This window comes from Schistocerca serialis, chromosome 10, assembly GCF_023864345.2.
Source record: "Schistocerca serialis cubense isolate TAMUIC-IGC-003099 chromosome 10, iqSchSeri2.2, whole genome shotgun sequence".
NCBI lineage: Eukaryota > Metazoa > Arthropoda > Insecta > Orthoptera > Acrididae > Schistocerca > Schistocerca serialis.
Window position 1 is genome coordinate 194128974 of NC_064647.1, and position 23675 is coordinate 194152648.

The 23675-nt window shown below is 45.5% G+C and overlaps 1 protein-coding gene across 1 annotated transcript in view; it reads left to right on the plus strand.

The window, feature by feature from the left end:
- Window positions 1–23675, plus strand: part of LOC126424675 (insulin receptor-related protein-like) — a gene marked incomplete at its 5' end in the record, with an annotated part of 166117 nt that overhangs the window by 28903 nt on the left and 113539 nt on the right. The window contains 2 exons of the mRNA XM_050087404.1: window positions 6793–7020; window positions 20599–20809. Of these exons, the coding sequence (XP_049943361.1) occupies window positions 6793–7020; window positions 20599–20809 (439 nt within the window). The remainder of the gene's footprint in view (window positions 1–6792; window positions 7021–20598; window positions 20810–23675) is intronic.

The following is a 23675-nucleotide window of genomic DNA, read 5'->3' on the forward strand; positions in this document are numbered from 1 at the left end:
TCATGTAAACGATATGCAAATAACTAGTAAATCGCAAGTGCGCACTGAGATTTAAATACTCAGAGCTGGCATACACACACCCATTCAAGACACGACGGTCGCAAGGGCTTTTAGTTCAGGAGAGGCAAACCGCACGCCGGGGGGCTGGTCCCTTCAGAGGACAAGTCAACCTATCTACGTCGGCCGGTGACCGCCCGTAGAGCAGACAGCGTTTGCCCGAATGAAAGGGAGAACGACCCCATGTTCAGGTTAAAAACAAATTCCGCTATATTGTGTGGGAGCGCCCTACGCATTCTTTACAAACATAGCACACAGTTTCAGAGGTTATCACAGGGAGACAGCAAACGCCAAAAGCCAATGCTACAGATTTCCGGATTGGTCGCCTTAAACGAAACCTCATTCTCTCGTTTCAGAAGACCAATGCTGATTGGCAGACAATATTCCTGATGCTTTGAGCTGAGGGAGTAATGAAAGAGACCGAAAGATATACACCTTCAGGTCTGGCGTGGAGAGGGGCCGTTCCGTTGTCGCTCTTGGAGCGAGAACATGTAACGAGAGCGTGTGCGCTCGTACGTGTACTCAAACAGCGAGGAACAAGTCTCTCCCCAGTACTTCACTGGGAGAGCACCTCTGTAGAGAGCGAATCGCAGTGCGACTCTATACTGAGTCCTTGCGATTAAGCGTTGTTCACTGTGTTGGCCGCCACAGTTATTGTGCAGTGTGAACAGACAGAGCTATAGCTAAACGCCTGTGAGCGAATTTTTGAGCGGCATCACGGTGGACTGGATTTCTGATCGGTGTACCACGACATTAGTTAGACTAGGAGCGAATAGGTGTCCTTGATTTCATCAAGGCATAGGGGGAGTTTGATTGGCGAAGGTCAATCCAGATAGAACGAGAGTTATCTTATTTGTCGGCAGCGAGCGGCGCAGACAGCAGTCATCGCAGCTTATGGTAATGTGCGCTACAGCTATTGCGAGCCCCATATTTCCTCCACAACAGTACACTTCACTGCATTTCACACTCGACAGCCTCAACCGTACGTAGGAACATTCTAATGGATAATTATTCAAGTTGAGTAGGCATGGCTCTCAGCCATTCTGCCAAGTCAATAACAATCTTAAACTTTAGATAGAAATTTCGTTAGCGAATCCTATCCTTAAGAGGTAACTTCACATTCCCAAAAGAACCCGGAAATAACTTGTTCAGTTCATAACTAAAATTGCAAAGTAAATAATAATTTTCGTTAGTTTCATGTTTTTCTTACACTAACTAGCACTACTCCAGTACCCAAGTATCCCACTAAGTACGTAAGAAATTTTGTAAATTTTTGTGTCATTTTCTTACAGCAGACGACTCCAGAAGATATTTATTGCTGAAAGTTTTTCAGGCATTTCTCTTTAGAACGTTAGGAGCGTCTGTCTGACTTCTGTAGTAGTGTGGGGGTGGAAATTGCATGTTGCAGGAGCCACAGCGTAAAGGAAACATCTTAGATTAATCTGTTGCACAGAATAGCACCCACACACTCACAATTGTCACGCGTCAAAGTTTTTATTTTTTCTCCCTGAACTTTAATTCCTAATCAAAATTTTTCTTTGGTTTTCTTTACCGCTTGCTCAATATATAGACTGAATAACGATAGTGATAGATAACAATCTTTTCTCACTCCCTTCTCAACCTTTGCTTCCCTTTCATGCCCCTCGCCTCTTATAACTGTCATCTGGTTTCTGTACAAGTTGTAAATAGTTTTCCACTCCCTGTATTTTGTCCCACACCCTACCTTCAGGATTTCAAAGAGAGTATTCCAGTCAACATTGTCTAAAGCTTTCTGTAAGTCTAGGATTGCTACACACGTATGTTTGACTTTCCTTCACCTGTCTTCTGAGGTAAGACATAGGGTCATTATTCCTATATTTCTCCGGAATCCAAACTGTTCTTCTCTGAGGTCTGCTTGTACCCGTTTTTTCCATTCTTCTGTAAAGAATTCGTGTTAGTATTTTGTGAGTTAGCTTATTAAACTGATATTTCAGTGATTCACACACTGTTAGCATCAGCTTTCTTTGGAATTGCAGTTGTTACATTCTCCTAGGAGTCCAGGGGTATTTTGCCTGTGTCGTACATCGTGAAAACCAGATGGAATAATTTTGCCATGGCTGGCTGTCTCAAGCCTATCAGTAGTTCTGACGAAATGCCGTCTGCTACCGGGGCCTTGTTTCGATTCAGGCCTTTCAGTGGTCCGTCAAATTCTTCTCGCAGTATCATATGTCCCGTCTCGTCGTCCTCCACGTCCTCTTCCATTTCTATAAAACTGCTCTCATCTCCCTTGTATAGACCCTCTATATGCACCTTGTGCTCCTTTCACCTTTCCCTTCTTATTCTAGGACTGCTCTTGGCTGCTTCTCTTTTCCCCAAAGGCCTCGTTAATTTTCCTGTAGGTGGTATCTATCTTCCACCTTATACAAGGTTGACCAAACATGCTCTACAGTACACATATACCGCCTCTCAAGATGATAGACAAGACAAAAACATATTTCAGGAATTCGGCCGTTACACTTCAAGCAATAAATTCGTTAACACACAGAATCCGACAAACATGACAGAGGCAGCTATTAATGTACAGCACATTGATAGGGAGATTACTGAACAAACCGCAGGTTGCTCTAACCCGCCCCTGTTCCATAAGGGAAAAACGGACCACCTAGTTCACAAATAACCACCTTCCCGCGGGTGGGCAAACGGAGAAAAATGGTGGGACGTCTCCAAAACAAAGCGGCTGGTGACCTCACCAAGAAAACAAGTAGAATTTAACAAGTAAATGAAACAACATATTACCAATCACTTAACTTCTAATAAACTGCGATTTCTGGCGAAGACCTGGCGCAGCACCCCCAAAACGCTTGCCGAACCGTCCGCTGCCAGCCGCTTCAACGGACGCAGGAAGGCGCGCCGATCTCCCGTCTCACGGCGTCGCAGCTCGCACCGGCCAGACCGATGTCGTGGGTTGACTCCTGTTGCTCTCATGTCGGCCTCAAAGCCACTGCCCCTCGCTATACGGAGCGGTCCACTGGACTCAAGTGGCGACCTCACATGCGCCGACACTCAAGACGGACAAGTCATCTCGTGTCTCAGTGCGCTACCGACCAACCGATCGATCCAACCACCAATGACCTTTACCTGAGCAATCACGCACAGACTCAGATGCAGGGCTAAGCCCCGACCAGGCGACCACTCGTTCTCTCACTGCGCCACAAATTCGGACGAGAGACAGACTAGCAAGCTGGGTACAAGAGAATGACGCCAGACTGACTCCAGACTCACCCAGACTGACCGACTGGCGAGGATGGGGTTCAGGGTCTCAGGGGGCGGGGGGGGGGGGGAGGAGGAAAATCCGGTCTGGGAGAAGGAGGGGAGAGGAAAAAGGGGGCCCTGGGGAGGGGAGGAGGAACAATGCCAGGTTATAGTTGGAAGGAAGGGTCCGACTGGCGAGCTTATAGCGCCCCTTAAATGCACGTGAACAGACAACCTTTCCCCTTTCCCACCAGAGGGAGACACCAAAGCTGCGATTGCCACAGCGGCGCCACCGCCAGAAACGGAGCGCGACTGCTTCACACAACGCGCTGCGGTGCGCTCTTTGAAACAGCAATTTTTACCACGGCTCACTGATATATCAAATACCACTCCCAAAAGTTGTGAGCCGTCTTGCCTCAGGAGATCTTTGACTGCTGACTGATGGTCCGCACTGTTGGCCTTGTTGATGCAGGACTATAGTTCAGTACTTTTATCTTAGCGGTTCGTGCATGCCCGCCCAGACGCGGGAGATTGCTGCGTTGCCAGTTGCACGCGCCAACAGAAGCAGCGCCATAGTATAGTTTGCAAACTTACGTTTAGGGGGGAGCGCGCAGTTTATGAAGTAAAGCCACCACGGCCGCATTAACCCTTTCGCTGCTACAGAGACGTGCTCCCCGCATTCCGCGATGTGCGCGATTTTGTCATCATTGCACTGTACGCCTGTGCAGATACATGGTGTTTCGACTGCTTTGACACACTTTATCATTCGATTTCACTGATACCTTCCCCCCATAAATGACTTAATTTTGTTTCGATGTTCAACGCAGTTATTGTGCAACATTATGATGTAGTAAACCATTGCACGAAATTCTGAAGAGTTTGCAGAGGTAAAAGTCCGTAGCGTATACTTTCCGTATGGTCGATTTTAGTTGCCGCTAGAAATTTCAAAAAATTACATTCAAACGAACAAAATTCGTGAAGTAAGACACTTCGATATTGTTTTTAAAATAAAGAAAATATTAAGCATCGATCAAGGTCTATATATATATATATAATCTCATTTTGTTCGCTTTCGTTCGTTGCATCTGCTCAGGGCGGACGTCGTAAGACACCCGTTTAAGTTCGTCGTTGATCGATTAGCTCAGTTTTTTTATTACAGAGGGCAGCTAACCCTCTGACTAAACACGCTGAGCTGCCGTGCCGGCTTGGTTTGAACTCAGAACCTTTCGCTCAGCAGCCATACATTTTAACCATTACGCTAGCACAGCTCGTCGTTCAATAGGTCTCCTGGAGGACTTTAAAATATCACGCAAAATACCGACAAACACTGTTGGTATGATTATGAATTACTCACATTTCGTTGAAGTACAATAGGAAATAAACAATTACCGCTGTTCTTTATTGCGAAAAAGCGGTTAGTGAGAATGATACAAACACCTTTCCTTGCTGTCGCCTTAATTAGGAGGCTTATTGCTTGTTTCGTTTAATTAATTAATAGAATATGTGGTGTGCGTACTGTAAGACCTTCGGTACACACACCATCAGATTATTTGACTTGTCGCTCTAACGAAGTAGGCGAGTGTCAGCAATATGTCTCGTGGTCTTATCGTGGCGTGTTTATCTTCTGCCGTTAGGTCAGACGATGGAAATGCCACTTGCACGCTTAGAGTAGCAGATTGACAGTGACCAACTTTAAACAGAACTTGATTAATTTTCACACACATTTATTAAAATAATAAAAATCATAGATATTATGTAACTTGATTCTGGATGCTGTTTACAATTGACAATCTGAACTTCCTTTGGTCTTGGTACGTAAATCTTATTCTCACATATCTCTGATACTTGACAAAGTGTCTAGTCATTTATCTTCATGGCTATGTACAGGAATATGATAATCTTATTAGGCGCAGACTGAAACTTGACTACAGACTAATGCAGACTGACTAATCGGAGGTCTGTACACTCGTTATAATGCGTGTTCAGGTATCACTGCACGAGTGTGATCCGCGAGGAGAAAAGGTTCTACGTTAGCAGCAATCTCATTGGCTGCGTTACATATAAATACGCGGATCGGCGGAAGCAGAATTTGGTCCGTCTTTATGGCAGCGCCATCTCGTAGAGCGGAGACAGACGAGCGTTGCGCCTGCGCTGTTGTGCTTAGCGGGGATCGTGCTCTAGTGGGAAAGTTGTGTACGCGCTGACTACACGGAACTATGTACAGAACAGAATATGAAGCAATTGGTATAAGGAATGCTTTTCCAAATTTTCTATAAAAGAAAGTATGGTATCAAGACATTGCTTTTGTTCAATTACTTTATTTATGACTGAACGTTTCTAAAACTGAAGATACTCGTCTGTGCTCTGCACTGCAGTCGAGCTCTGGCAACGTCGTTCTCTGTTCGTTGGCAGACTGTGTTTTGTGGCGTCAGATACGCAGAACGAACCTAAACTTGGCCGCTGTCGTAAATGACGCGCACCTTAATCCAGCTGGTGGGCGGTGTAGTGTGGCGGCCTGGATCTCCACCCCCCCCCCCCCTACCTTTTATAAATCCCTTCAAATCCTTGAACGCCATGCTCTCCGCCTCGCCTATCGCATCTGTCTCCCCTCCCCCATGCAGATCCTGTACGACCTCATTCCGTTCCCCCACCTCCTCCCTTTTCTTGAAAGGATACAGATCCTGTACACCTCCCGTAAACTCGATCCTCCTCACCCGGTTGTCTCGCTCATCCTCTCCCACCCCTGCCCGCTGCCGCCCCTGTATTCCCACGTCCCACCTGGTCTCCATCTCTCCACCCTCCTTACCCTCTCCCAAGGTGGCTTCCGCCAGCTCCCCCTCCCTGATGATGTCCTCCTCCCCTCCATCTATCCCTCCTATCAACTTTGATGCTCCCCTCCCACTTCCTGTGTCTTTTCCTTTAGGCACCCTCCCTCTCTTCTCTCTCCTCTTCCCCCCATCTCCCTTCCTCCACCCCTCTTCCCCCGGGCTTCCCCTCCCCCTTCCTCCCTTTCCCCTATCTCCCCTGCCCGTGGCATCTCTGCTCTCCCCTCTCCCTCTCCCACCCACCACCCCACCTCCTCCTCTCTCGGCAGGTCCCCGCTCAGTGGACATTCGCGCGCTGGAGATCATCGCCTTCAGTGTGTCGTGTGTGTGTGCCTTCGTTTTATGTTTAGTGTTCTTTCGCCGTCACGCCACCATTGTACACGTGTGCCGTCACAGACATCCGGGTTATGTGCGCTGTGTCAACAAGTGTTAGTGTTTTTTCTCGTCCAGCGTGAACGGCTTCATGTTTATTGTTTTTCGTATCTACAGTTTTTGCCCGCCGTTTTTATTGTATTATCTGTGCCACCTATATGTCATATTATTGTACCAGTCACGGCTGAAGAGCAGCGTAATATGCTGCTGACAGCCCGCCTTGTAAAAGGTGATTAAAATAACAATAAAGAAAAAAAAAGGTGTGGTGTGGTGTGGTGTGGTGAGACGTGTGGTCCTCTGCTTGCAGGCCGGAGCGCGAGCCCTGCCCCGAGTCGAGCTGCAACTCGACGCGCTGCTGGGGCCCGCGGCTGTGCCAGCGCTCGGGCGACCCCCGCTGGTGCGACCAGAGCGGCGCCTGCAGGCGCTGCCACCCGCAGTGCCTCGGCGGCTGCGACGGCCCCGGCCCGGACGCCTGCTTCGCCTGCCGCGGGGTGCTGCACGACGGCCGCTGCGTCCCCTCCTGTCCCAGCACCGGGTCAGTGCACTCTTCTTTGTCTTTATTCAGTTTCGAATCCCCCCGAAGGGGGCGGGCTAGCAGCAGCTTAGTATGCCGCTTTTCAGCCTACAGACTTTGTTTTAAAAAGGTGAAGATAATATTGAAAGTGTTGTTAATAAACTTCTCTATTTAAACTAGACTGACCGGCATGTGACTGCTTTAGTCTTTAATAAAACTTGCGTGTTTAACTGAACTGAACTTTATCTGACTGCATGAAAATATTGTTGGAAAATTAATACTCAAAATACACATCTGACTGCATGAAAGTTTAGTGGTAAAAATAAATGAAAGTCACCAACCTGCATCTGACTGCGTCTGTAGACTTAGCTCGTGCACTCCTTCCCGTTTAGCCGATAATAAAACATATATTCAACTCAGCCGTAGTGCAATGGCATAAAATTGTCATTCTAGATAACTTTACTCATTTTGGCCCTGTTTGTTACTTAATAAAAATTCTGTCCTGATCTGAACAATTTGCCAACTGTGCAATGGCATATAGATTATTTTACTCTGATAAATGAAATTATTAGCTTTACTCATGGGAACTTTACTTTAATGTACCTTTTGGTTCAATGCAAGCACAGGATGTGGAGAACGACATAAGGTGTAGGACGAAACTCTCATTTTATCTAAAAAATATTTATTGTTCAAACTTTTAAGGCACAAGTGAAAAACTAAAAAAACTTCTATAGCATGAATTTACGAGAAAGTTTCACAAAAGCTTATTGCATCAACAACGGGATTTCTATCTAGCTTTTAGACATTATTTAACCAAAGAAAACATATTTTATTAATTATTCTTTCTAGTTTCCCCAGGCATGTGCCGAGTTTCGCTCAATATATAGCTTGTTATGTGCGCAGCGCCAATTCTTACTTTGATGCTGTCACGACCTGGCTGCCTCCTGCAGGCATCTAGCTCCGACTCGACACACGTCTGCTGTCTCTGCGCATCTCCTCACCACTACTCAAACTTTTACCGCGTGCACCTACCTCTGTTAGCTGTCAAAGATCTTACTACTCGGAGATGTACTATCGTCCAACTTTGCGGTTGGGAACTATCGACATTTTTCACTGGCTCTATCCTGATCGAATCTCAGCACATACCTTTGAATATATAATAAAAACAGGCGATAAAATCGGAGACATAAATGGTAACATGGCGAGAAATCGTGGAGCTTCAGGGGGCAGGATGTGAACCGGGCCGACTTTGAGCGGGAGAGGCACCACAGGACATTTTAATTTGCACTTTTACTTTTATTTATTTAGTTATTGTTCCGTGGGACCAAATTAAGGAGAAGTCTCCATGGTCATGGAACGAGTCAATACATGAAATTATAACACGATAGTAGAAACAGATAAAATGAAATACAGGGTGTTACAAAAAGGTGCGGCCAAACTTTCAGGAAACATTTCTCACACACAAATAAAGAAAAGATGTTATGTGGATATGTGTCCAGAAACGCTTAATTTCCATGCTAGAGCTCATTTTAGTTTCTTCCACCTACGCTCAATGGAGCACGTTATCATGATATCATACGGGATACTCTACCTCTGGTGCTAGAACATGTGCCTTTACAAGTACGACACAACATGTGGTTCATGCACGATGGAGCTCCTGCACATTTCAGTCGAAGTGTTCGTACGCTTCTCAACAACAGATTCGGTGATCGATGGATTGGTAGAGGCGGACCAATTCCATGGCCTCCACGCTCTCCTGACCTCAACCCTCTTGACTTTCATTTATGGGGGCATTTGAAAGCTCTTGTCTACGCAAACCCGGTACCAAACGTAGAGACTCTTCGTGCTCGTATTGTGGACGGCTGTGATACAATACGCCATTCTCCAGGCTTGCATCAGCGCATCCGGGATTCCATGCGACGGAGGGTGGATGCATGTATCCTCGCTAACAGAGGACATTTTGAACATTTCCTGTAACAAAGTGTTTGAAGTCACGCTGGTACGTTCTGTTGCTGTGTGCTCCCATTCCATGATTAATGTGATTTGAAGAGAAATAATAAAATGAGCTCTAACATGGAAAGTAAGCGTTTCCAGGCACATGTCCACATAACGTATTTTCTTTCTTTGTGTGTGAGGAATGTTTCCTGAAAGTTTGGCCGTACCTTTTTATAACACCCTGTATAAGAAACGTATTCAGGCGACAATTCGTAAGTTTAAATAAAGAAAATCAACAATGCAACACTGGAATTTGCTTAATTTTTCTGCTCTTCCAGGAGCTCCTCGACAGAATAGAAGGAGTGAGCCATGAGGAACTCTTCAGTCTAGACTTAATAGTGTTTGGGCTACTGCCAAGATTTCTGAGCTCTTGTGGTAGCTTATTGAAAATGGATGCAGCAGAATAGTGCACTCCTTTCTGCACAAGAGTCAAGGAAGTGCATTCCACATGCAGATTTGATTTCTGCCTAGTATTAACTGAGTGAAAGCTGCTAACTCTCGAGAATAAGCTAATATTGATAACAACAAACGACATTAAAGAAAATATATACTGTGAGGGCAATGTCAGAATTCCCAGACTATTGAATACGGGTCGACAAGAGGTCTTCTAACTTACACCACATATAGCTCGAACAGCCCGTTTTTGAGTCAAAAATACCCTTTTTGAATCAGAAGAATTGCCCCAAAAAATAATACCATATGACATAAGCGTATGAAAATATGCGAAGTAGACTACTTTTCGTGTTGAACTGTCACTTATTTCAGATACTGTTCTAATGTTAAATAAAGCAGCATTTAGTTTCTGAACAAGATCAGAACATGGGCTTACCACAACAGCTTATTATCTATCCGAACGCCTAGGAACTTGAACTGTTCCGTCTCGCTTATAATATGCCCATGCTGTCTGATCGAAATATCGGTTCTTGTTGAATTGTGAGTTAGAAACTGTAAAAACTGAGTCTTACTGTGATTTAGCATCAAATTATTTTCCACAAGCCACAAACTTATTTCATGAACTACATTATTTGATAATGTTTCAATATTACACACAAGATCCTTCACTACCAAGCTGGTGTCATCAGCAAACAGAAATCTTTTTGAATCACCTGTAATAGTAGAAGGCATATTATTTATATAAATAAGAAACAGCAGTGGTCCCAGCATCGACCCCTGGGCAACGCCCCGCTTAACAGTGCCCCATTGGGACTAAACATCACTACCACTCTCAATATTGCGGAGAATTACCTTCTGCTTTCTGTGCTTAAAGTAAGAGGCGAACCAATTGTAAGCTATTCCGCTTACTCCATAGTGGTCCAATTTCTGCAGTTATATTTTGTGATCAACACAGTCAAAAGCCCTCGTTAAATCAAAGGAAACACCTAGCTTTCGCAACCTTTTATTTAATCCGTCCAAACCCTCACAGAGAAAAAATAATATAACATTTTCAGTTGTTAAACCATTTCTAAAATCAAACTGTACATTTGACAGCAAATTATGTGAATTTAAATGCTCCAGTAACCTTGTATATACAACCTTCTCGATAACTTTAGCAAACACCGATGGCATACTATACTTTTACAAATAAATTCATAAAACTTCGTCAGAATGACCAGGAAGGATTCAGGATTCACACTTATAGCAGAGGAAGTTCAAAGACATAACAAAACAATTTTTTTTTACATGTGAAATTTCATCATTTTTTCACTTGGTATTGGCTGCATTTGTTCCTGTAGGTACACTTTTCTTCACAAGTAAGCGAGATTCTTCGATGAATTTTGCACAGCATGCAAACCATACTTACAGGTGTAAGAAATTCTAGAATTTCCCAAATCTCTTAAAAACTGTTGTAAAAATTGAGATAATTAACTATAAAATTCGAGTTTTCTCTAAACACGAAGTTTACAACGTAACAGCCCATTCATTTTTCCATAGATTAAATAAATTCTAGAGTTTCATACACCTGTAAGTATGGTTTGTAAGCTGTGCAAAATTCATCGAAGGATCTCTCTTACTTGTGAAGAAAAGTGTATCTATAGCAAAAAATGCAGCCAATAGTAAGTGAAAAAAATCATGAAATTTCACATTTAAAAACATTATTTTTTCGTGTTTTTGAACTTCCACTGCTATGAGTGTGAATCCTGAATCCTTCCTGGTCATGCTGACAGAGTTTTATGAATTTATTTGCAAAAGTATAGACAGTGCAAATTAAAATGTCCCGTGGTGCCTCTCCTTCTCGAAGTCGGCCCGTTTGACGTCCTACCCCGTCTTAAATCATAGAACAAAGGGATGATGATGCTAATAAAATACATATGAAGCAGACAGGTAAAATAATAGACAGACAATTAAAAAACACGGCGACAGTCTGGTTTCTGTTCGCAAGAGACATAAAATTCACACCCAGCGATAGCATGATTTCTGTTCGCAACACTTTGGAAGGAAGAAAACACTGAACATTCACTTGAACACTGCACTAAAAAGTTGGCAAATATGACATACCACAGCCGAGGGCAGACGGGGCGAACCTTGACAGATGATGGGAAAGAAAAAAGGGGGGAAGGAGAAGAAAAACGAAGGACGGGAGAGGGGGAAGGAGTTAGTGCATCGCTTCTGCTCTGATTTATAGAACTGTCGCGTTAGCGCACAGTGGACTCGAAACAGTTTACCAGTTAAGTAGCCGCCACAGCGATCCCCGATTCTTTATGGGCAGATGCAAGGCAAAACTTGCGAAAAAATTCGTGTTTTTTTTATTGCGCAATTTAGATCAATTCTTTGTTAATAACGTCGTAAAGCTTCATAATTGAATTTCGGCTACAAATAGGTTTAAAAAAAGTTTGTTTGGGCGTTTGCGCCTGCCATGTCGCCTCTTTCTATGCTGTGATTCACCTTCCCTACGTTAGGATTTTTTTGTGCGTTAATTTTTCGTTCACGCAATCGATACGAACTGCAGATGAGTCTAGAAGGCTGTGAGAAAGATTATCTTTGCTTGTTCCTCTATTTACGATGTGGTTTCTTTAACATTGCGTGCTACAAACTGATTTCAGTTTTTAGTTTTGCATATATCTATCTGTTTTTGCTCGAAATAGGTCGTAACAGTGAACGCATATCTAAAAAAGTGAGGAGATGTCTTGTTGGCAATATTCTGTCACAAACTTTCAACGGATGATAATCCTCAACATTCCCTTTGTGACATATTCTGGTGGAAATACGAGAGCTGTCCAGAATGTAAGTTCCGATCAGTCGCTAAATGGAAACGACAGTGAAAATCGGAAACATTTTATTTGCAAGAGTTAGCTACACTTTCCAGGTACTTCTCTACATTGTCGCCGCTCTGATGTAGACATTTGTCGGAGCTTTATACCAAATTTCTAACACCATCGTCATAGAAGGCAACCGCCTGTGCTTTCCGATAACTCTCTACGCTGGTCTATAGCGCGTAGCCTGCGCCCAGGTGTTGTGTTCGTATCCAGCGATTCATGTGAACAGAGACGATACTCAGGACGAGCCAATTAGGGCTGTGTTGTGGGTGATCGAAGACTTCCCATCGAAAAGGCCGCAGGAGCGTCTTCACTGCCCCTGCAGAGTGCGGCTGACAATTGCCATGAAGAAGGAAGTGCGTGGCAGTTGTGTTAGGTGGGCTGCATTCATTAAGGAGAAAGCCTCTCAGCAGGCCCTCCTACTTGGCGGGAGACATCGTTGTTGTAGGCACCTTTACTCGCTCACAGTGCGCTCACAACTGAAAAGAGCGTCTCGATGCGATCGACGGTCATACTAGAGACACTACCCAACACATCTGTGCAAAGCTGCATCGGGTTTTCACTGCGTGTCCATTTTGCGACCGATCGGAACTTACTTTCTGGACAAACCTCTTATCTTCAGGCAAACACAGTGGAGAAGCATACACCCACAAACATGAATTGCCACTTGCGGTATTAGACGTTATAAAACCAACTTTCAGGTACCTAGCCAATCCTGAATTGCTGAAAAAATGTTTCCATGGGAAAATACAGTATAAATTAGAGCTACCTTATATGGATGCGTTGTCCAGAAACCGTATCTGTGTCCTCAATTGTTGTGAAGATAGCTGCAGGTATGACTAAGAATAAATTCATATCTGTATTGCGTGTAGTGTTAACGCACTCTGTGGAGTAGAAGCACCCCTTGGCGTGTCTGCACACTGCATTGTCAGTGTTTCATTACTCGAGGTATAACTTCGTGAAACCCCCTGTAATTACTTATTGTGGCGTAACATTGTAGAGAGAGTGGGGACTGGCCTCTTCGGTCTTCATTTTACAGACTTATGAAGGAGGGGAACGCGTGGCCACAATCCTTCGACCTATCTTCTCTTGCGCTTCTACCATTCACTCCAGCCGCCACCATCCTGTTACGCTTCTGGAATACAATTTAACCATTACTAACACTCTACTGAACTTAGTCGCGGTATATAATTTAATATTACCGCTTAACCCTTTCATTTTACATTGAACATCAATTTTATGCCATTAAAACACATTTTAATAACAATCTGTATTCTTCCAGTCTCTGCAACGAGGAAATTATCAGTCCTAGAAGAAACTGAATGGGACCTTTTTTGTACGAAATTTAATTTTTTACTGTTAAGCAATTTCGCTAGAAGCCGCGTTTTTGGAGCTACTCGAGAAAAAAATTAAAAGTGATCTTTGAAATTCCCCCCACATCCATGGTCACACCGTACTGAAGGTGATTTTTAGTATGTTGTTCATCATGGCCCTTCATAGCACTGCACGGAAAATCGCTACTACACGACTTTTTCTTCTGTTCACCTATTTTTGGCCTTCGTCAGCTGAGCTAATATGTTCGCCAGTGTGAGACTGTTTTGCGGCTTGACAGAGCACAACTGTCTGGCACCAAATTGTCCATCTGTATCTGTCCTACATCACTGTGGCACATTGTAAACAGTTACCGCTTACTCACTGTGTACAGAGTATATATGGTATTACACCTACATAATTTGTGCGATTCTGCTGAAGTGCTAACCGTTTCAATGTCCAAACATCCACTACACTTTCCCTTCATGACAATGTTTGTGTGCTCCATGCCATCTCCATGGTGTTGAATAATGGTCAGCAGGACACTGACTTAGCAAATGTCATGGGATAGGCACATCACATGGAGCCTCCACTGGCCCTGCAGACTTCAGTGAGACGCCGTGGAAGTGAATCCACAAGTCCCTGGTACTCCTCTGGAAGCAGCTGACACCAAATAGTTTGCAAAGCGGCAGCCAGTTCTGATCTGCTCGTGGGTGCAGGATGCACGGCAAGGAGCCTGCGTTCCGTGACATCCCAGATATGCTCGATGGGGTTCAAATCTGGGCACCCAGGTGGGGAACTCATGCTTTGGACTTCTCCTGCATGTTCCTGGAACCGTTCCCGGGTAACATGTGTCGGAAGGCCAAAACTTGGTGGAGATGATCCACAAGCAGCTCATTACACCACAGAGCAATCAAAATCCTTTCTGGAACAACTAGAAGGCCCATTCGTACCAGTAAAATGCACCGAAGGGGCCGTGGGTTCTAGGCACTGCAGTTTGGAACCGCGAGACTGCTACAGTCGCAGGTTCAAATCTTGCCTCGGGCATGGATGTGTGTGATGTCGTTAGGTTAGTTAGGTATAACTAGTTCTAAGTTCTAGGGGACTGATGACCTCAGAAGTTGAGTCCCATAGTGCTCAGAGCCATTTGAACCATAATAGAGACACCACCGCCTCGGACCACATCTTGGCAGGCAGGACCCAGAGATTCGTGTGGTCTACGTCACACACCGTGCCTCCCTTCGGCATGGTGCAGTTGAAATTAAGACTATATCACGTTAAGCCATTGTTCCACTGCCCATCCCTGTGACTGACGAGGAATGCAAGGCATTGTGCGCGATGACGTTGTGTTAATAGTGGCACCTTGTATGCGGTGCCAGTCCATATACCACATGGAGCCCATGTTCGTATGGCTTGTCCACTGGAAGAGGTGTCAGTCAGGTCTTTTATTGAATTGAGCCATGATCTCTTGCACTGTTGCCCTTCTCTCACTATTGGCAATCCGTCTCAGACATCGCCTGTCACGGTCGTTGTGGGTGGCTGGCCGGCTGGTAGTTCGTCTGTTGTGGACTGTGACGCCCTCATTCAACCATTAACGATATACCCTCCACGCGGTTGACAGTGTCAAGCCAAATTCCTACCCCACTGCCAAAATCGAAATTCCCATCCTTCGGACAGGAGTCAACTCTTAACGACGTTGCAAGATACACAAATCACTTGCACAACCCTCCTCAGAAGTTCTCCTGTACAACTGCAGCTGACCCGGGGGGTAGTGTGATGCGCTTACAACGCACCTACGCCATCTGTGTACCACTATCCCATGACATTTGCTAAGTCACTCTATAAAAAAGCGTATTTCTTCAAAGCTGTGAAGCACAGACTGAAACTCTACATCTACATGGATACTCTGCAAAACTACCTTCACAATTCTCTGTTATTCCAATCTCGTATAGCTCGTGGTGATCTTTCCGCCCTATGTAGGTCGGTGTCAACAAAATATTTCCACATTCGGAGGAGAAAGTTGGTGATTGGAATTTCGTGAGAAGATTCCGTGGCAACGAAAGACGCCTTTTATTTAATGATTTCCAGCCCAAATCCTGTATCATTTCTGTGACACTATCTCCCATATTTCGCGATAATACAAAACGTGCTGCCTTTCTTTGAACTTTCTCGATGCACTCCGTTAATTCTATCTGGTAAGGATGCCAGACCGTGCACCAGTATTCTAAAAGAGGACGGACAAGCGTAGTGTAGCCGGTCTCCTTAGTATATGTGTTACATTATCTATGTGTCCTGCCAATAAAACGAAGTCTTTGGGTAGCCTTCCCCACAACATTTTCTATGTGTTCTTTCCAATTTATGTTGTTCGTAACTGTAATACCTAGGTATTTAGATGAATTTATGGCTTTTAAATTAGACTGATTTATCATGTAACCGAAGTTTAACGAGTTCCTTTTAGTACTCATGTGGGTGACTTCACACTTTTCGTTATTTAAGGTCAACTGCCACTTTTCGCACCATTCCGATATTTTTTCTAAATGGTTTTGCAATTTGTTTTGATTTTCGGATGACTTTGTCAGTCGATAAACGACAGCGTCATCTGCAAACAACCTAAGACGGCTGCTCAGATTGTCTCCAAAATCGTTTATATGGATAAGGAACAGCAAAGGGCCTGTAACACTACCTTGGGGAATGCCAGAAATCACTTCTGTTTTACTCGATGACTTTCCGTCAGTTACTACGAACTGTGGCCTCTCTGACAGGAAATCACAAATCCAGTCACATAACTGAGACGATATTCCATAAGCACGCAATTTCACTACAAGCCGCTTGTGTGGTACAGTGTCAAAAGCCTTCTGGAAATCCAGAAATACGGAATCGATCTGAAATCCCTTGTCAGTAGCACTCAAGACCTCATGTGAATAAAGAGTTAGTTGTGTTTCACAGGAACGATGTTTTCTAAACCCATGTTGACTGTGTGTCAATAGACCGTTTTCTTCGAGGTAACTCATAATGTTCGAACAAAACATATGTTGCAGAATCCTCTACACATCGACATCAACGATGTGGGCCTGTAATTTAGTGGATTACACCTACTACCTTTCTCGAATATTGGTGTGCCCTGTGCAACTTTCCAGTCTTTGGGTACGGATATTTCGTCGAGCGAACGGTTGTATATGATTGTTAAATATGGAGCTAATGCATCAGCATACTCCGAAAGGAACGTAATTGGTATACAGTCTGGACCAGAAGACTTGCTTTTATTAAGTGATTAAGTTATACATACATATATATATATATATATATATATATATATATATATAAGTTGCTTCACTACTCCGAGGATATTTACATCTACGTTACTGATGTTGGCAGCTGTTCTCGATTCGAATTCTCGAATATTTACTTCGTCTTCTTTTGTGAAGGCATTTCGGAAGGCTGTAATTAGTACATCTGCTTTGGCAGCACTGTCTTCGATAGTATCTCCATTGTTATCGCGCAGAGAAGGCGTTGATTGTTTCTTGCCGCTAACATAACTTCACATACGACCAGAATTTCTTTGGATTTTCTGTCAGGTTTCGAGACAAAGTTTCGTTGTGGAAAGTGTTATAGGCGTCTCGCGTTGATCTCTGCGCTAAGTTTCGAGCTTTTGTAAAGGATCGCCAATCTTGAGGATTTGGGTCTGTTTAAATTTGGCATGTTTGTTTCGTTGTTTCTGTAACAGTGCTCTAACCCGTTTTGTGTACCATCGAGGATCAGCTCCGTCGTTTGTTAGTTTATTTGGTATAAGCCTCTCAAATGTTGCCGATACTATTTCTTTGAATTTAAGCCACATCTGGTCGGCACTTATATTATTAATTTGAAATGAGTGGAGCTTGTCCCTCAGGAAGGCGACAAGTGAATTTTTATCTGCTTTTTTGAATAGGTATATTTTTAGTTTATTTTTCGAGGATTTGGGGATTACAATATTCAGTCTCTCTACGACAACCCAGAGTTCACTAATCTCTGTATGTGTTTTGCTGGTGGTTATTAACTCAGGATTATTTGTTGCTAAGAGGTCAAGTGTGTTTTCACAACCGTTTGCTATTGGCGTGGGCTCGTGAACTAACTGCTAGAAATAATTTAGCACAATTTCGGATGATATTTTATGCGTATCTTTGGAACTGAACATATACACTCCTGGAAATTGAAATAAGAACACCGTGAATTCATTGTCCCAGGAAGGGGAAACTTTATTGACACATTCCTGGGGTCAGATACATCACATGATCACACTGACAGAACCACAGGCACATAGACACAGGCAACAGAGCATGCACAATGTCGGCACTAGTACAGTGTATATCCATCTTTCGCAGCAATGCAGGCTGCTATTCTCCCATGGAGACGATCGTAGAGATGCTGGATGTAGTCCTGTGGAACGGCTTGCCATGCCATTTCCACCTGGCGCCTCAGCTGGACCAGCGTTCGTGCTGGACGTGCAGACCGCGTGAGACGACGCTTCATCCAGTCCCAAACATGCTGAATGGGGGACAGATCCGGAGATCTTGCTGGCCAGGGTAATTGACTTACACCTTCTAGAGCACGTTGGGTGGCACGGGATACATGCGGACGTGCATTGTCCTGTTGGAACAGCAAGTTCCCTTGCCGGTCTAGGAATGGTAGAACGATGGGTTCGATGACGGTTTGGATGTACCGTGCACTATTCAGTGTCCCCTCGACGATCACCAGTGGTGTACGGCCAGTGTAGGAGATCGCTCCCCACACCATGATGCCGGGTGTTGGCCCTGTGTGCCTCGGTCGTATGCAGTCCTGATTGTGGCGCTCACCTGCACGGCGCCAAACACGCATACGACCATCATTGGCACCAAGGCAGAAGCGACTCTCATCGCTGAAGACGACACGTCTCCATTCGTCCCTCCATTCACGCCTGTCGCGACACCACTGGAGGCGGGCTGCACGATGTTGGGGCGTGAGCGGAAGACGGCCTAACGGTGTGCGGGACCGTAGCCCAGCTTCATGGAGACGGTTGCGAATGGTCCTCGCCGATACCCCAGGAGCAACAGTGTCCCTAATTTGCTGGGAAGTGGCGGTGCGGTCCCCTACGGCACTGCGTAGGATCCTACGGTCTTGGCGTGCATCCGTGCGTCGCTGCGGTCCGGTCCCAGGTCGACGGGCACGTGCACCTTCCGCCGACCACTGGCGACACAACATCGATGTACTGTGGAGACCTCACGCCCCACGTGTTGAGCAATTCGGCGGTACGTCCACCCGGCCTCCCGCATGCCCACTATACGCCCTCGCTCAAAGTCCGTCAACTGCACATACGGTTCACGTCCACGCTGTCGCGGCATGCTACCAGTGTTAAAGACTGCGATGGAGCTCCGTATGCCACGGCAAACTGGCTGACACTGACGGCGGCGGTGCACAAATGCTGCGCAGCTAGCGCCATTCGACGGCCAACACCGCGGTTCCTGGTGTGTCCGCTGTGCCGTGCGTGTGATCATTGCTTGTACAGCCCTCTCGCAGTGTCCGGAGCAAGTATGGTGGGTCTGACACACCGGTGTCAATGTGTTCTTTTTTCCATTTCCAGGAGTGTAGTTTCGGCAACATATTGAGGTTAAATTAAAGTCACCACCAACTATTATCGTATGAGTCGGATACGTGTTTGAAATGAAACTCAAGTTTTCTTGAACCTTTCAGCAACTGTATCATCTGAACTGGGAGGTCGGTAAAATGATCCAATTATTATTTTATTCCGGTTGCCAACAATGACCTCTGCCCATACTAACTGACAGGAAGTATCTACTTCAATTTCGCGACAAGTTAAACTATTTCTAAGAGCAACAAACACACCAATGCCAACCGTGTTTAGCCAATCTTTTCGGAACACCGTTAGGTTCTTCGCAAAAATTTCGGCTGAGCTTAACCCGGATTTAGCAGTTTTCAGTGCCTGTAACGATTTGATCTTTAGCGGAGTTATTGAACGCAGTTTTCCGAAATTCCCTCACCAGGGAAGACGAATGGAATATTCCAGAATTTGAAACACGAACAGCTGCTAGCATGAGTTTCTTAGAAGTAGATACCTTAGGGGTTGCGAAGCAACTCAGATCGCTTGATATGGGCAAGTCTTCAGGTCCATACTGTATACCGATTAGGTTCCTTTCAGATTACGCTGATACAATAGCTACCTACTTAGCAGGTGTTCCCCAGGGAAGCGTCGTGGGACCTCTGCTGTTCCTGATCTATATAAATGACCTGGGTGTCAATCTGAGCAGTTCTCTTAGGTTGTTCGCAGATGATGCTGTAATTTACCGTCTAGTAAGGTCATCCGAAGACCAGTATCAGTTGCAAAGCGATTTAGAAAAGATCGCTGTATGGTATGGCAGGTGGCAGTTGACGCTAAATAACGAAAAGTGTGAGGTGATCCACATGAGTTCCAAAAGAAATCCGTTGGAATTCGATTACTCGATAAATAGTACAATTCTCAAGGCTGTCAATTAAACTAAGTACCTGGGTTTTAAAATTACGAACAACTTCAGTTGGAAAGACCACATAGATATTATTGTGGGGAAGGCGAGCCAAAGGTTGCGTTTCATTGGCAGGACATCTGAAGGGTGCAAAAAAGGGCAGCTCGTTTTGTATTATCACGTAACAGGGGAGAGAGTGTGGCAGATATGATTCGCGAGTTGGGATGGAAGTCATTAAAGCAAAGACGTTTTTCGTCGCGGCGAGATCTATTTACGAAATTTCAGTCACCAACTTTCTCTTCCGAATGCGAAAATATTTTGTTGATCCCAACCTATATAGGTAGGAATGATCATCAAAATAAAATAAGAGAAATCAGAGCTCGAACAGAAAGGTTTAGAAGTTCTTTTTACCCGCGCGCTGTTCGGGAGTGGAATGGTAGAGAGATAGTATGATTGTGATTCGAGGAACCCTCTGCCAGGCACTTAAATGTGAATTGCAGAGTAGTCATGTAGATGTAGATATAACGTGTAATGATGAGGAGGATGAGGACAGCCTGTTGTGGTCACAGGGAGCTGCGCTTCGAGTTCATCGGGCGGCGCTGCGTGTCCGAGGAGCAGTGCCGGCGCGAGCCGCTGCCTCCAGGCGGCAACAAGGTGCCCGGCATCACGTGGATCCCGTTCCAGGGCCGCTGCCGCCTAGAGTGCCCGGAGGACCACCAGATGGTGGGCGCGCCCAGCGGTTACGCCGTCTGCGTGCCCTGCCGCGGCCGCTGTCGCAAGGCGAGTAGCCCTTCTCTGTACACTGTCTGACACTGCAACCTCATCCTCCCACAGAGGAGCTCACCATCCTATCTGCTCTCGGACACTGCCGCTCTTAAGCTGACACATCGCGCCAACGATTCACATCTCCATCTCTACATCTACATCCATACTCCGCAAGCCACCTGACGGTGTGTGGCCGAGGGTACCTTGAGTACCTCTATCGGTTCTCCCTTCTATTCCAGTCTCGTATTGTTCGTGGAAAGAAGGATTGTCGGTATGCCTCTGTGTGGGCTCTAATCTCTCTGATTTTATCCTCATGGTCTCTTCGCGAGATATACGTAGGAGGGAGCAATATACTGCTTGACTCTTCGGTGAAGGTATGTTCTCGAAACTTTGACAAAAGCCCGTACCGAGCTACTGAGCGTCTCTCCTGCAGAGTCTTCCACTGGAGTTTATCTATCATCTCCGTAACGCTTTCGCGATTACTAAATGATCCTGTAACGAAGCGCGCTGCTCTCCGTTGGATCTTCTCTATATCTTCTATCAACTCTATCTGGTACGGATCCCACACTGCTGAGCAGTATTCAAGCAGTGGGCGAACAAGCGTACAGTAACCTACTTCCTTTGTTTTCGGATTGCATTTCCTTAGGATTCTTCCAATGAATCTCAGTCTGGCATCTGCTTTACCGACGATCAAATTTATATGATCATTCCATTTTAAATCACTCCTAATGCGTACTCCCAGATAATTTGTGGTATTAACTGCTTCCAGTTGCTGACCTGCTATTTTGTAGCTAAATGATAAAGGATCTATCTTTCTGTGTATTCGCAGCACATTACACTTGTCTTCATTGAGATTCAATTGCCATTCCCTGCACCATGCGTCAATTCGCTGCAGATCCTCCTGCATTTCAGTACAATTTTCCATTGTTACAACATCTCGATACACCACAGCATCATCTGCAAAAAGCCTCAGTGAACTTCCGATGTCATCCACAAGGTCATTTATGTATATTGTGAATAGCAACGGTCCTATGACACTCCCGACGAAATCGTACCACTTCCCCATACCCGACCATGAAACCAGTCGAAAGACCTCCCCATCCAGCCTTACCAGACTACTCGAGTAGGAGTAGGGGTGCCAGGCTTGCTCTTCTTCCTACTTTTCCTCCTTTTGTTCTGAAAAGTTTGTTGGAGGCTGTGGGCTTTGAGCTAAAGCTGTCAGCTTGCTACTGTTGTTGTTGTGGTCATCAGTCCGGAGACTGATTTGATGGCGCTCTCCATGCTACTCTACCCTGTGCAAGCCTCTTCATCTCCGAATATCTGCTGCAACTTACACCCTTCTCAACCTGCTTACTAGATTCAACTCTTGGTTTCCCTCTACTATTTTAACCCCCCCTCCCCCTCCCCCAGAATACATGGTGCGCGGTTTGCGGGTTTAAATCACCTTGGGGTATGACAATGCGGTGCATTTGACCTGCGGTCGTCGCACGGTGGCGCTGGCAGCAGTCCACATACGCAGAGGTGTGTTGGTGCATGTCAGAGTACGGTGCAGCGAGTAAGTATGCAGAGGTTTTCAGACGTGCTAATGGTGACTGTGTGTTGAAAATGGCTCAAACAACACATATTGATGACGTTAGGAGAGGTAAAATACTAGGCCGACTGGAGGCTGGTCAAATGCAGCAGGTCGTAGCACAGGTCCTCCGTGTTCCACAAAGTGTGCACTCAAGATTATGGCAACGATTCCAGCAGACAGGAAACGTGTCCGGGCGCTACAGTACGGAACATCCACAGTGTACAGCACCATAAGAAGACCGATATCTCACCACCAGTGCCAGCAGACGGCCACGAATTACTGCGGGTAGTCTTGCTCGGGACCTTACCGCAGCCATTGGAACAGTTGTCTCCACATACACAGTCTACAGACGACTGAACAGACATGATTTATTCGCCCGGAGACCTGCAAGGTGCATTCCACTGACCCCTGGTCACACGACAGCTCGTAAAGCCCGGTGTCAAGAACACAGTACATCGTCATTGGAACAGAGGTCCCAGGTTATATTCACGGACGAGTCCAGGTATAGTCTGAACAGTGATTCTCACCGGGTTTTCCTCTGGCGTGAACCAGGAACCAGATACCAACCTCTTGAAAGGGACCTGTATGGAGGTCGTGGTTTGATGGTGTCCATTGGGATTATGATTGGTGCTCGTACACCCGTGCATGTCTTTGACAGAGGAACTGTAACAGGTCAGGTGTATCGGGGCGTCACTCTGCACCAGCATGTCCGTCTTTTCAGTGGTGCAGTGGGTCCCACCTCCCTCCTGATGGATGATAACGCACGGCCATACCGAGCTGCCATCGTGGAGGAGTACTTTGAAACAGAAGATTTCAGGCGAATGGAGTGGCCTGCCTGTTCTCCAGACCTAAACCACATCGAGCACGTCTGGGATGCTCTCGGTCGACGTATCGCTGCACGTCTTCAAACCCCTAGTACACTCCAGGAGCTCCGACAGGCAGTGGTGCAAGAATGGGAAGCTGTACCCCAGCAGCTGCTCGACCACCTGATCCAGAGTATGCCAACCCGTTGTGCCGCCTGTGTACGTGTGCATGGTGATCATATCTCATATTGATGTCGGGGTACATGCAAAGGAAACAGTGGCGTTTTGTAGCACATGTGTTTCGGGACGGTTTTCTCAAATTATCACCAATACCGTGGACTTACAGATCTGTGTCGTGTATGTTCCCTATCTGACTATCCTATTAGCGCCAGTTTTGTGTAGTGCTACGTTGTGTGGCACCACAATCTACAATTATCCTTAATTTATGAGCATGAGTCTACATTGGTGATTCCTTGATGTCTCTGAATGTGTCCTATCAAGCGAT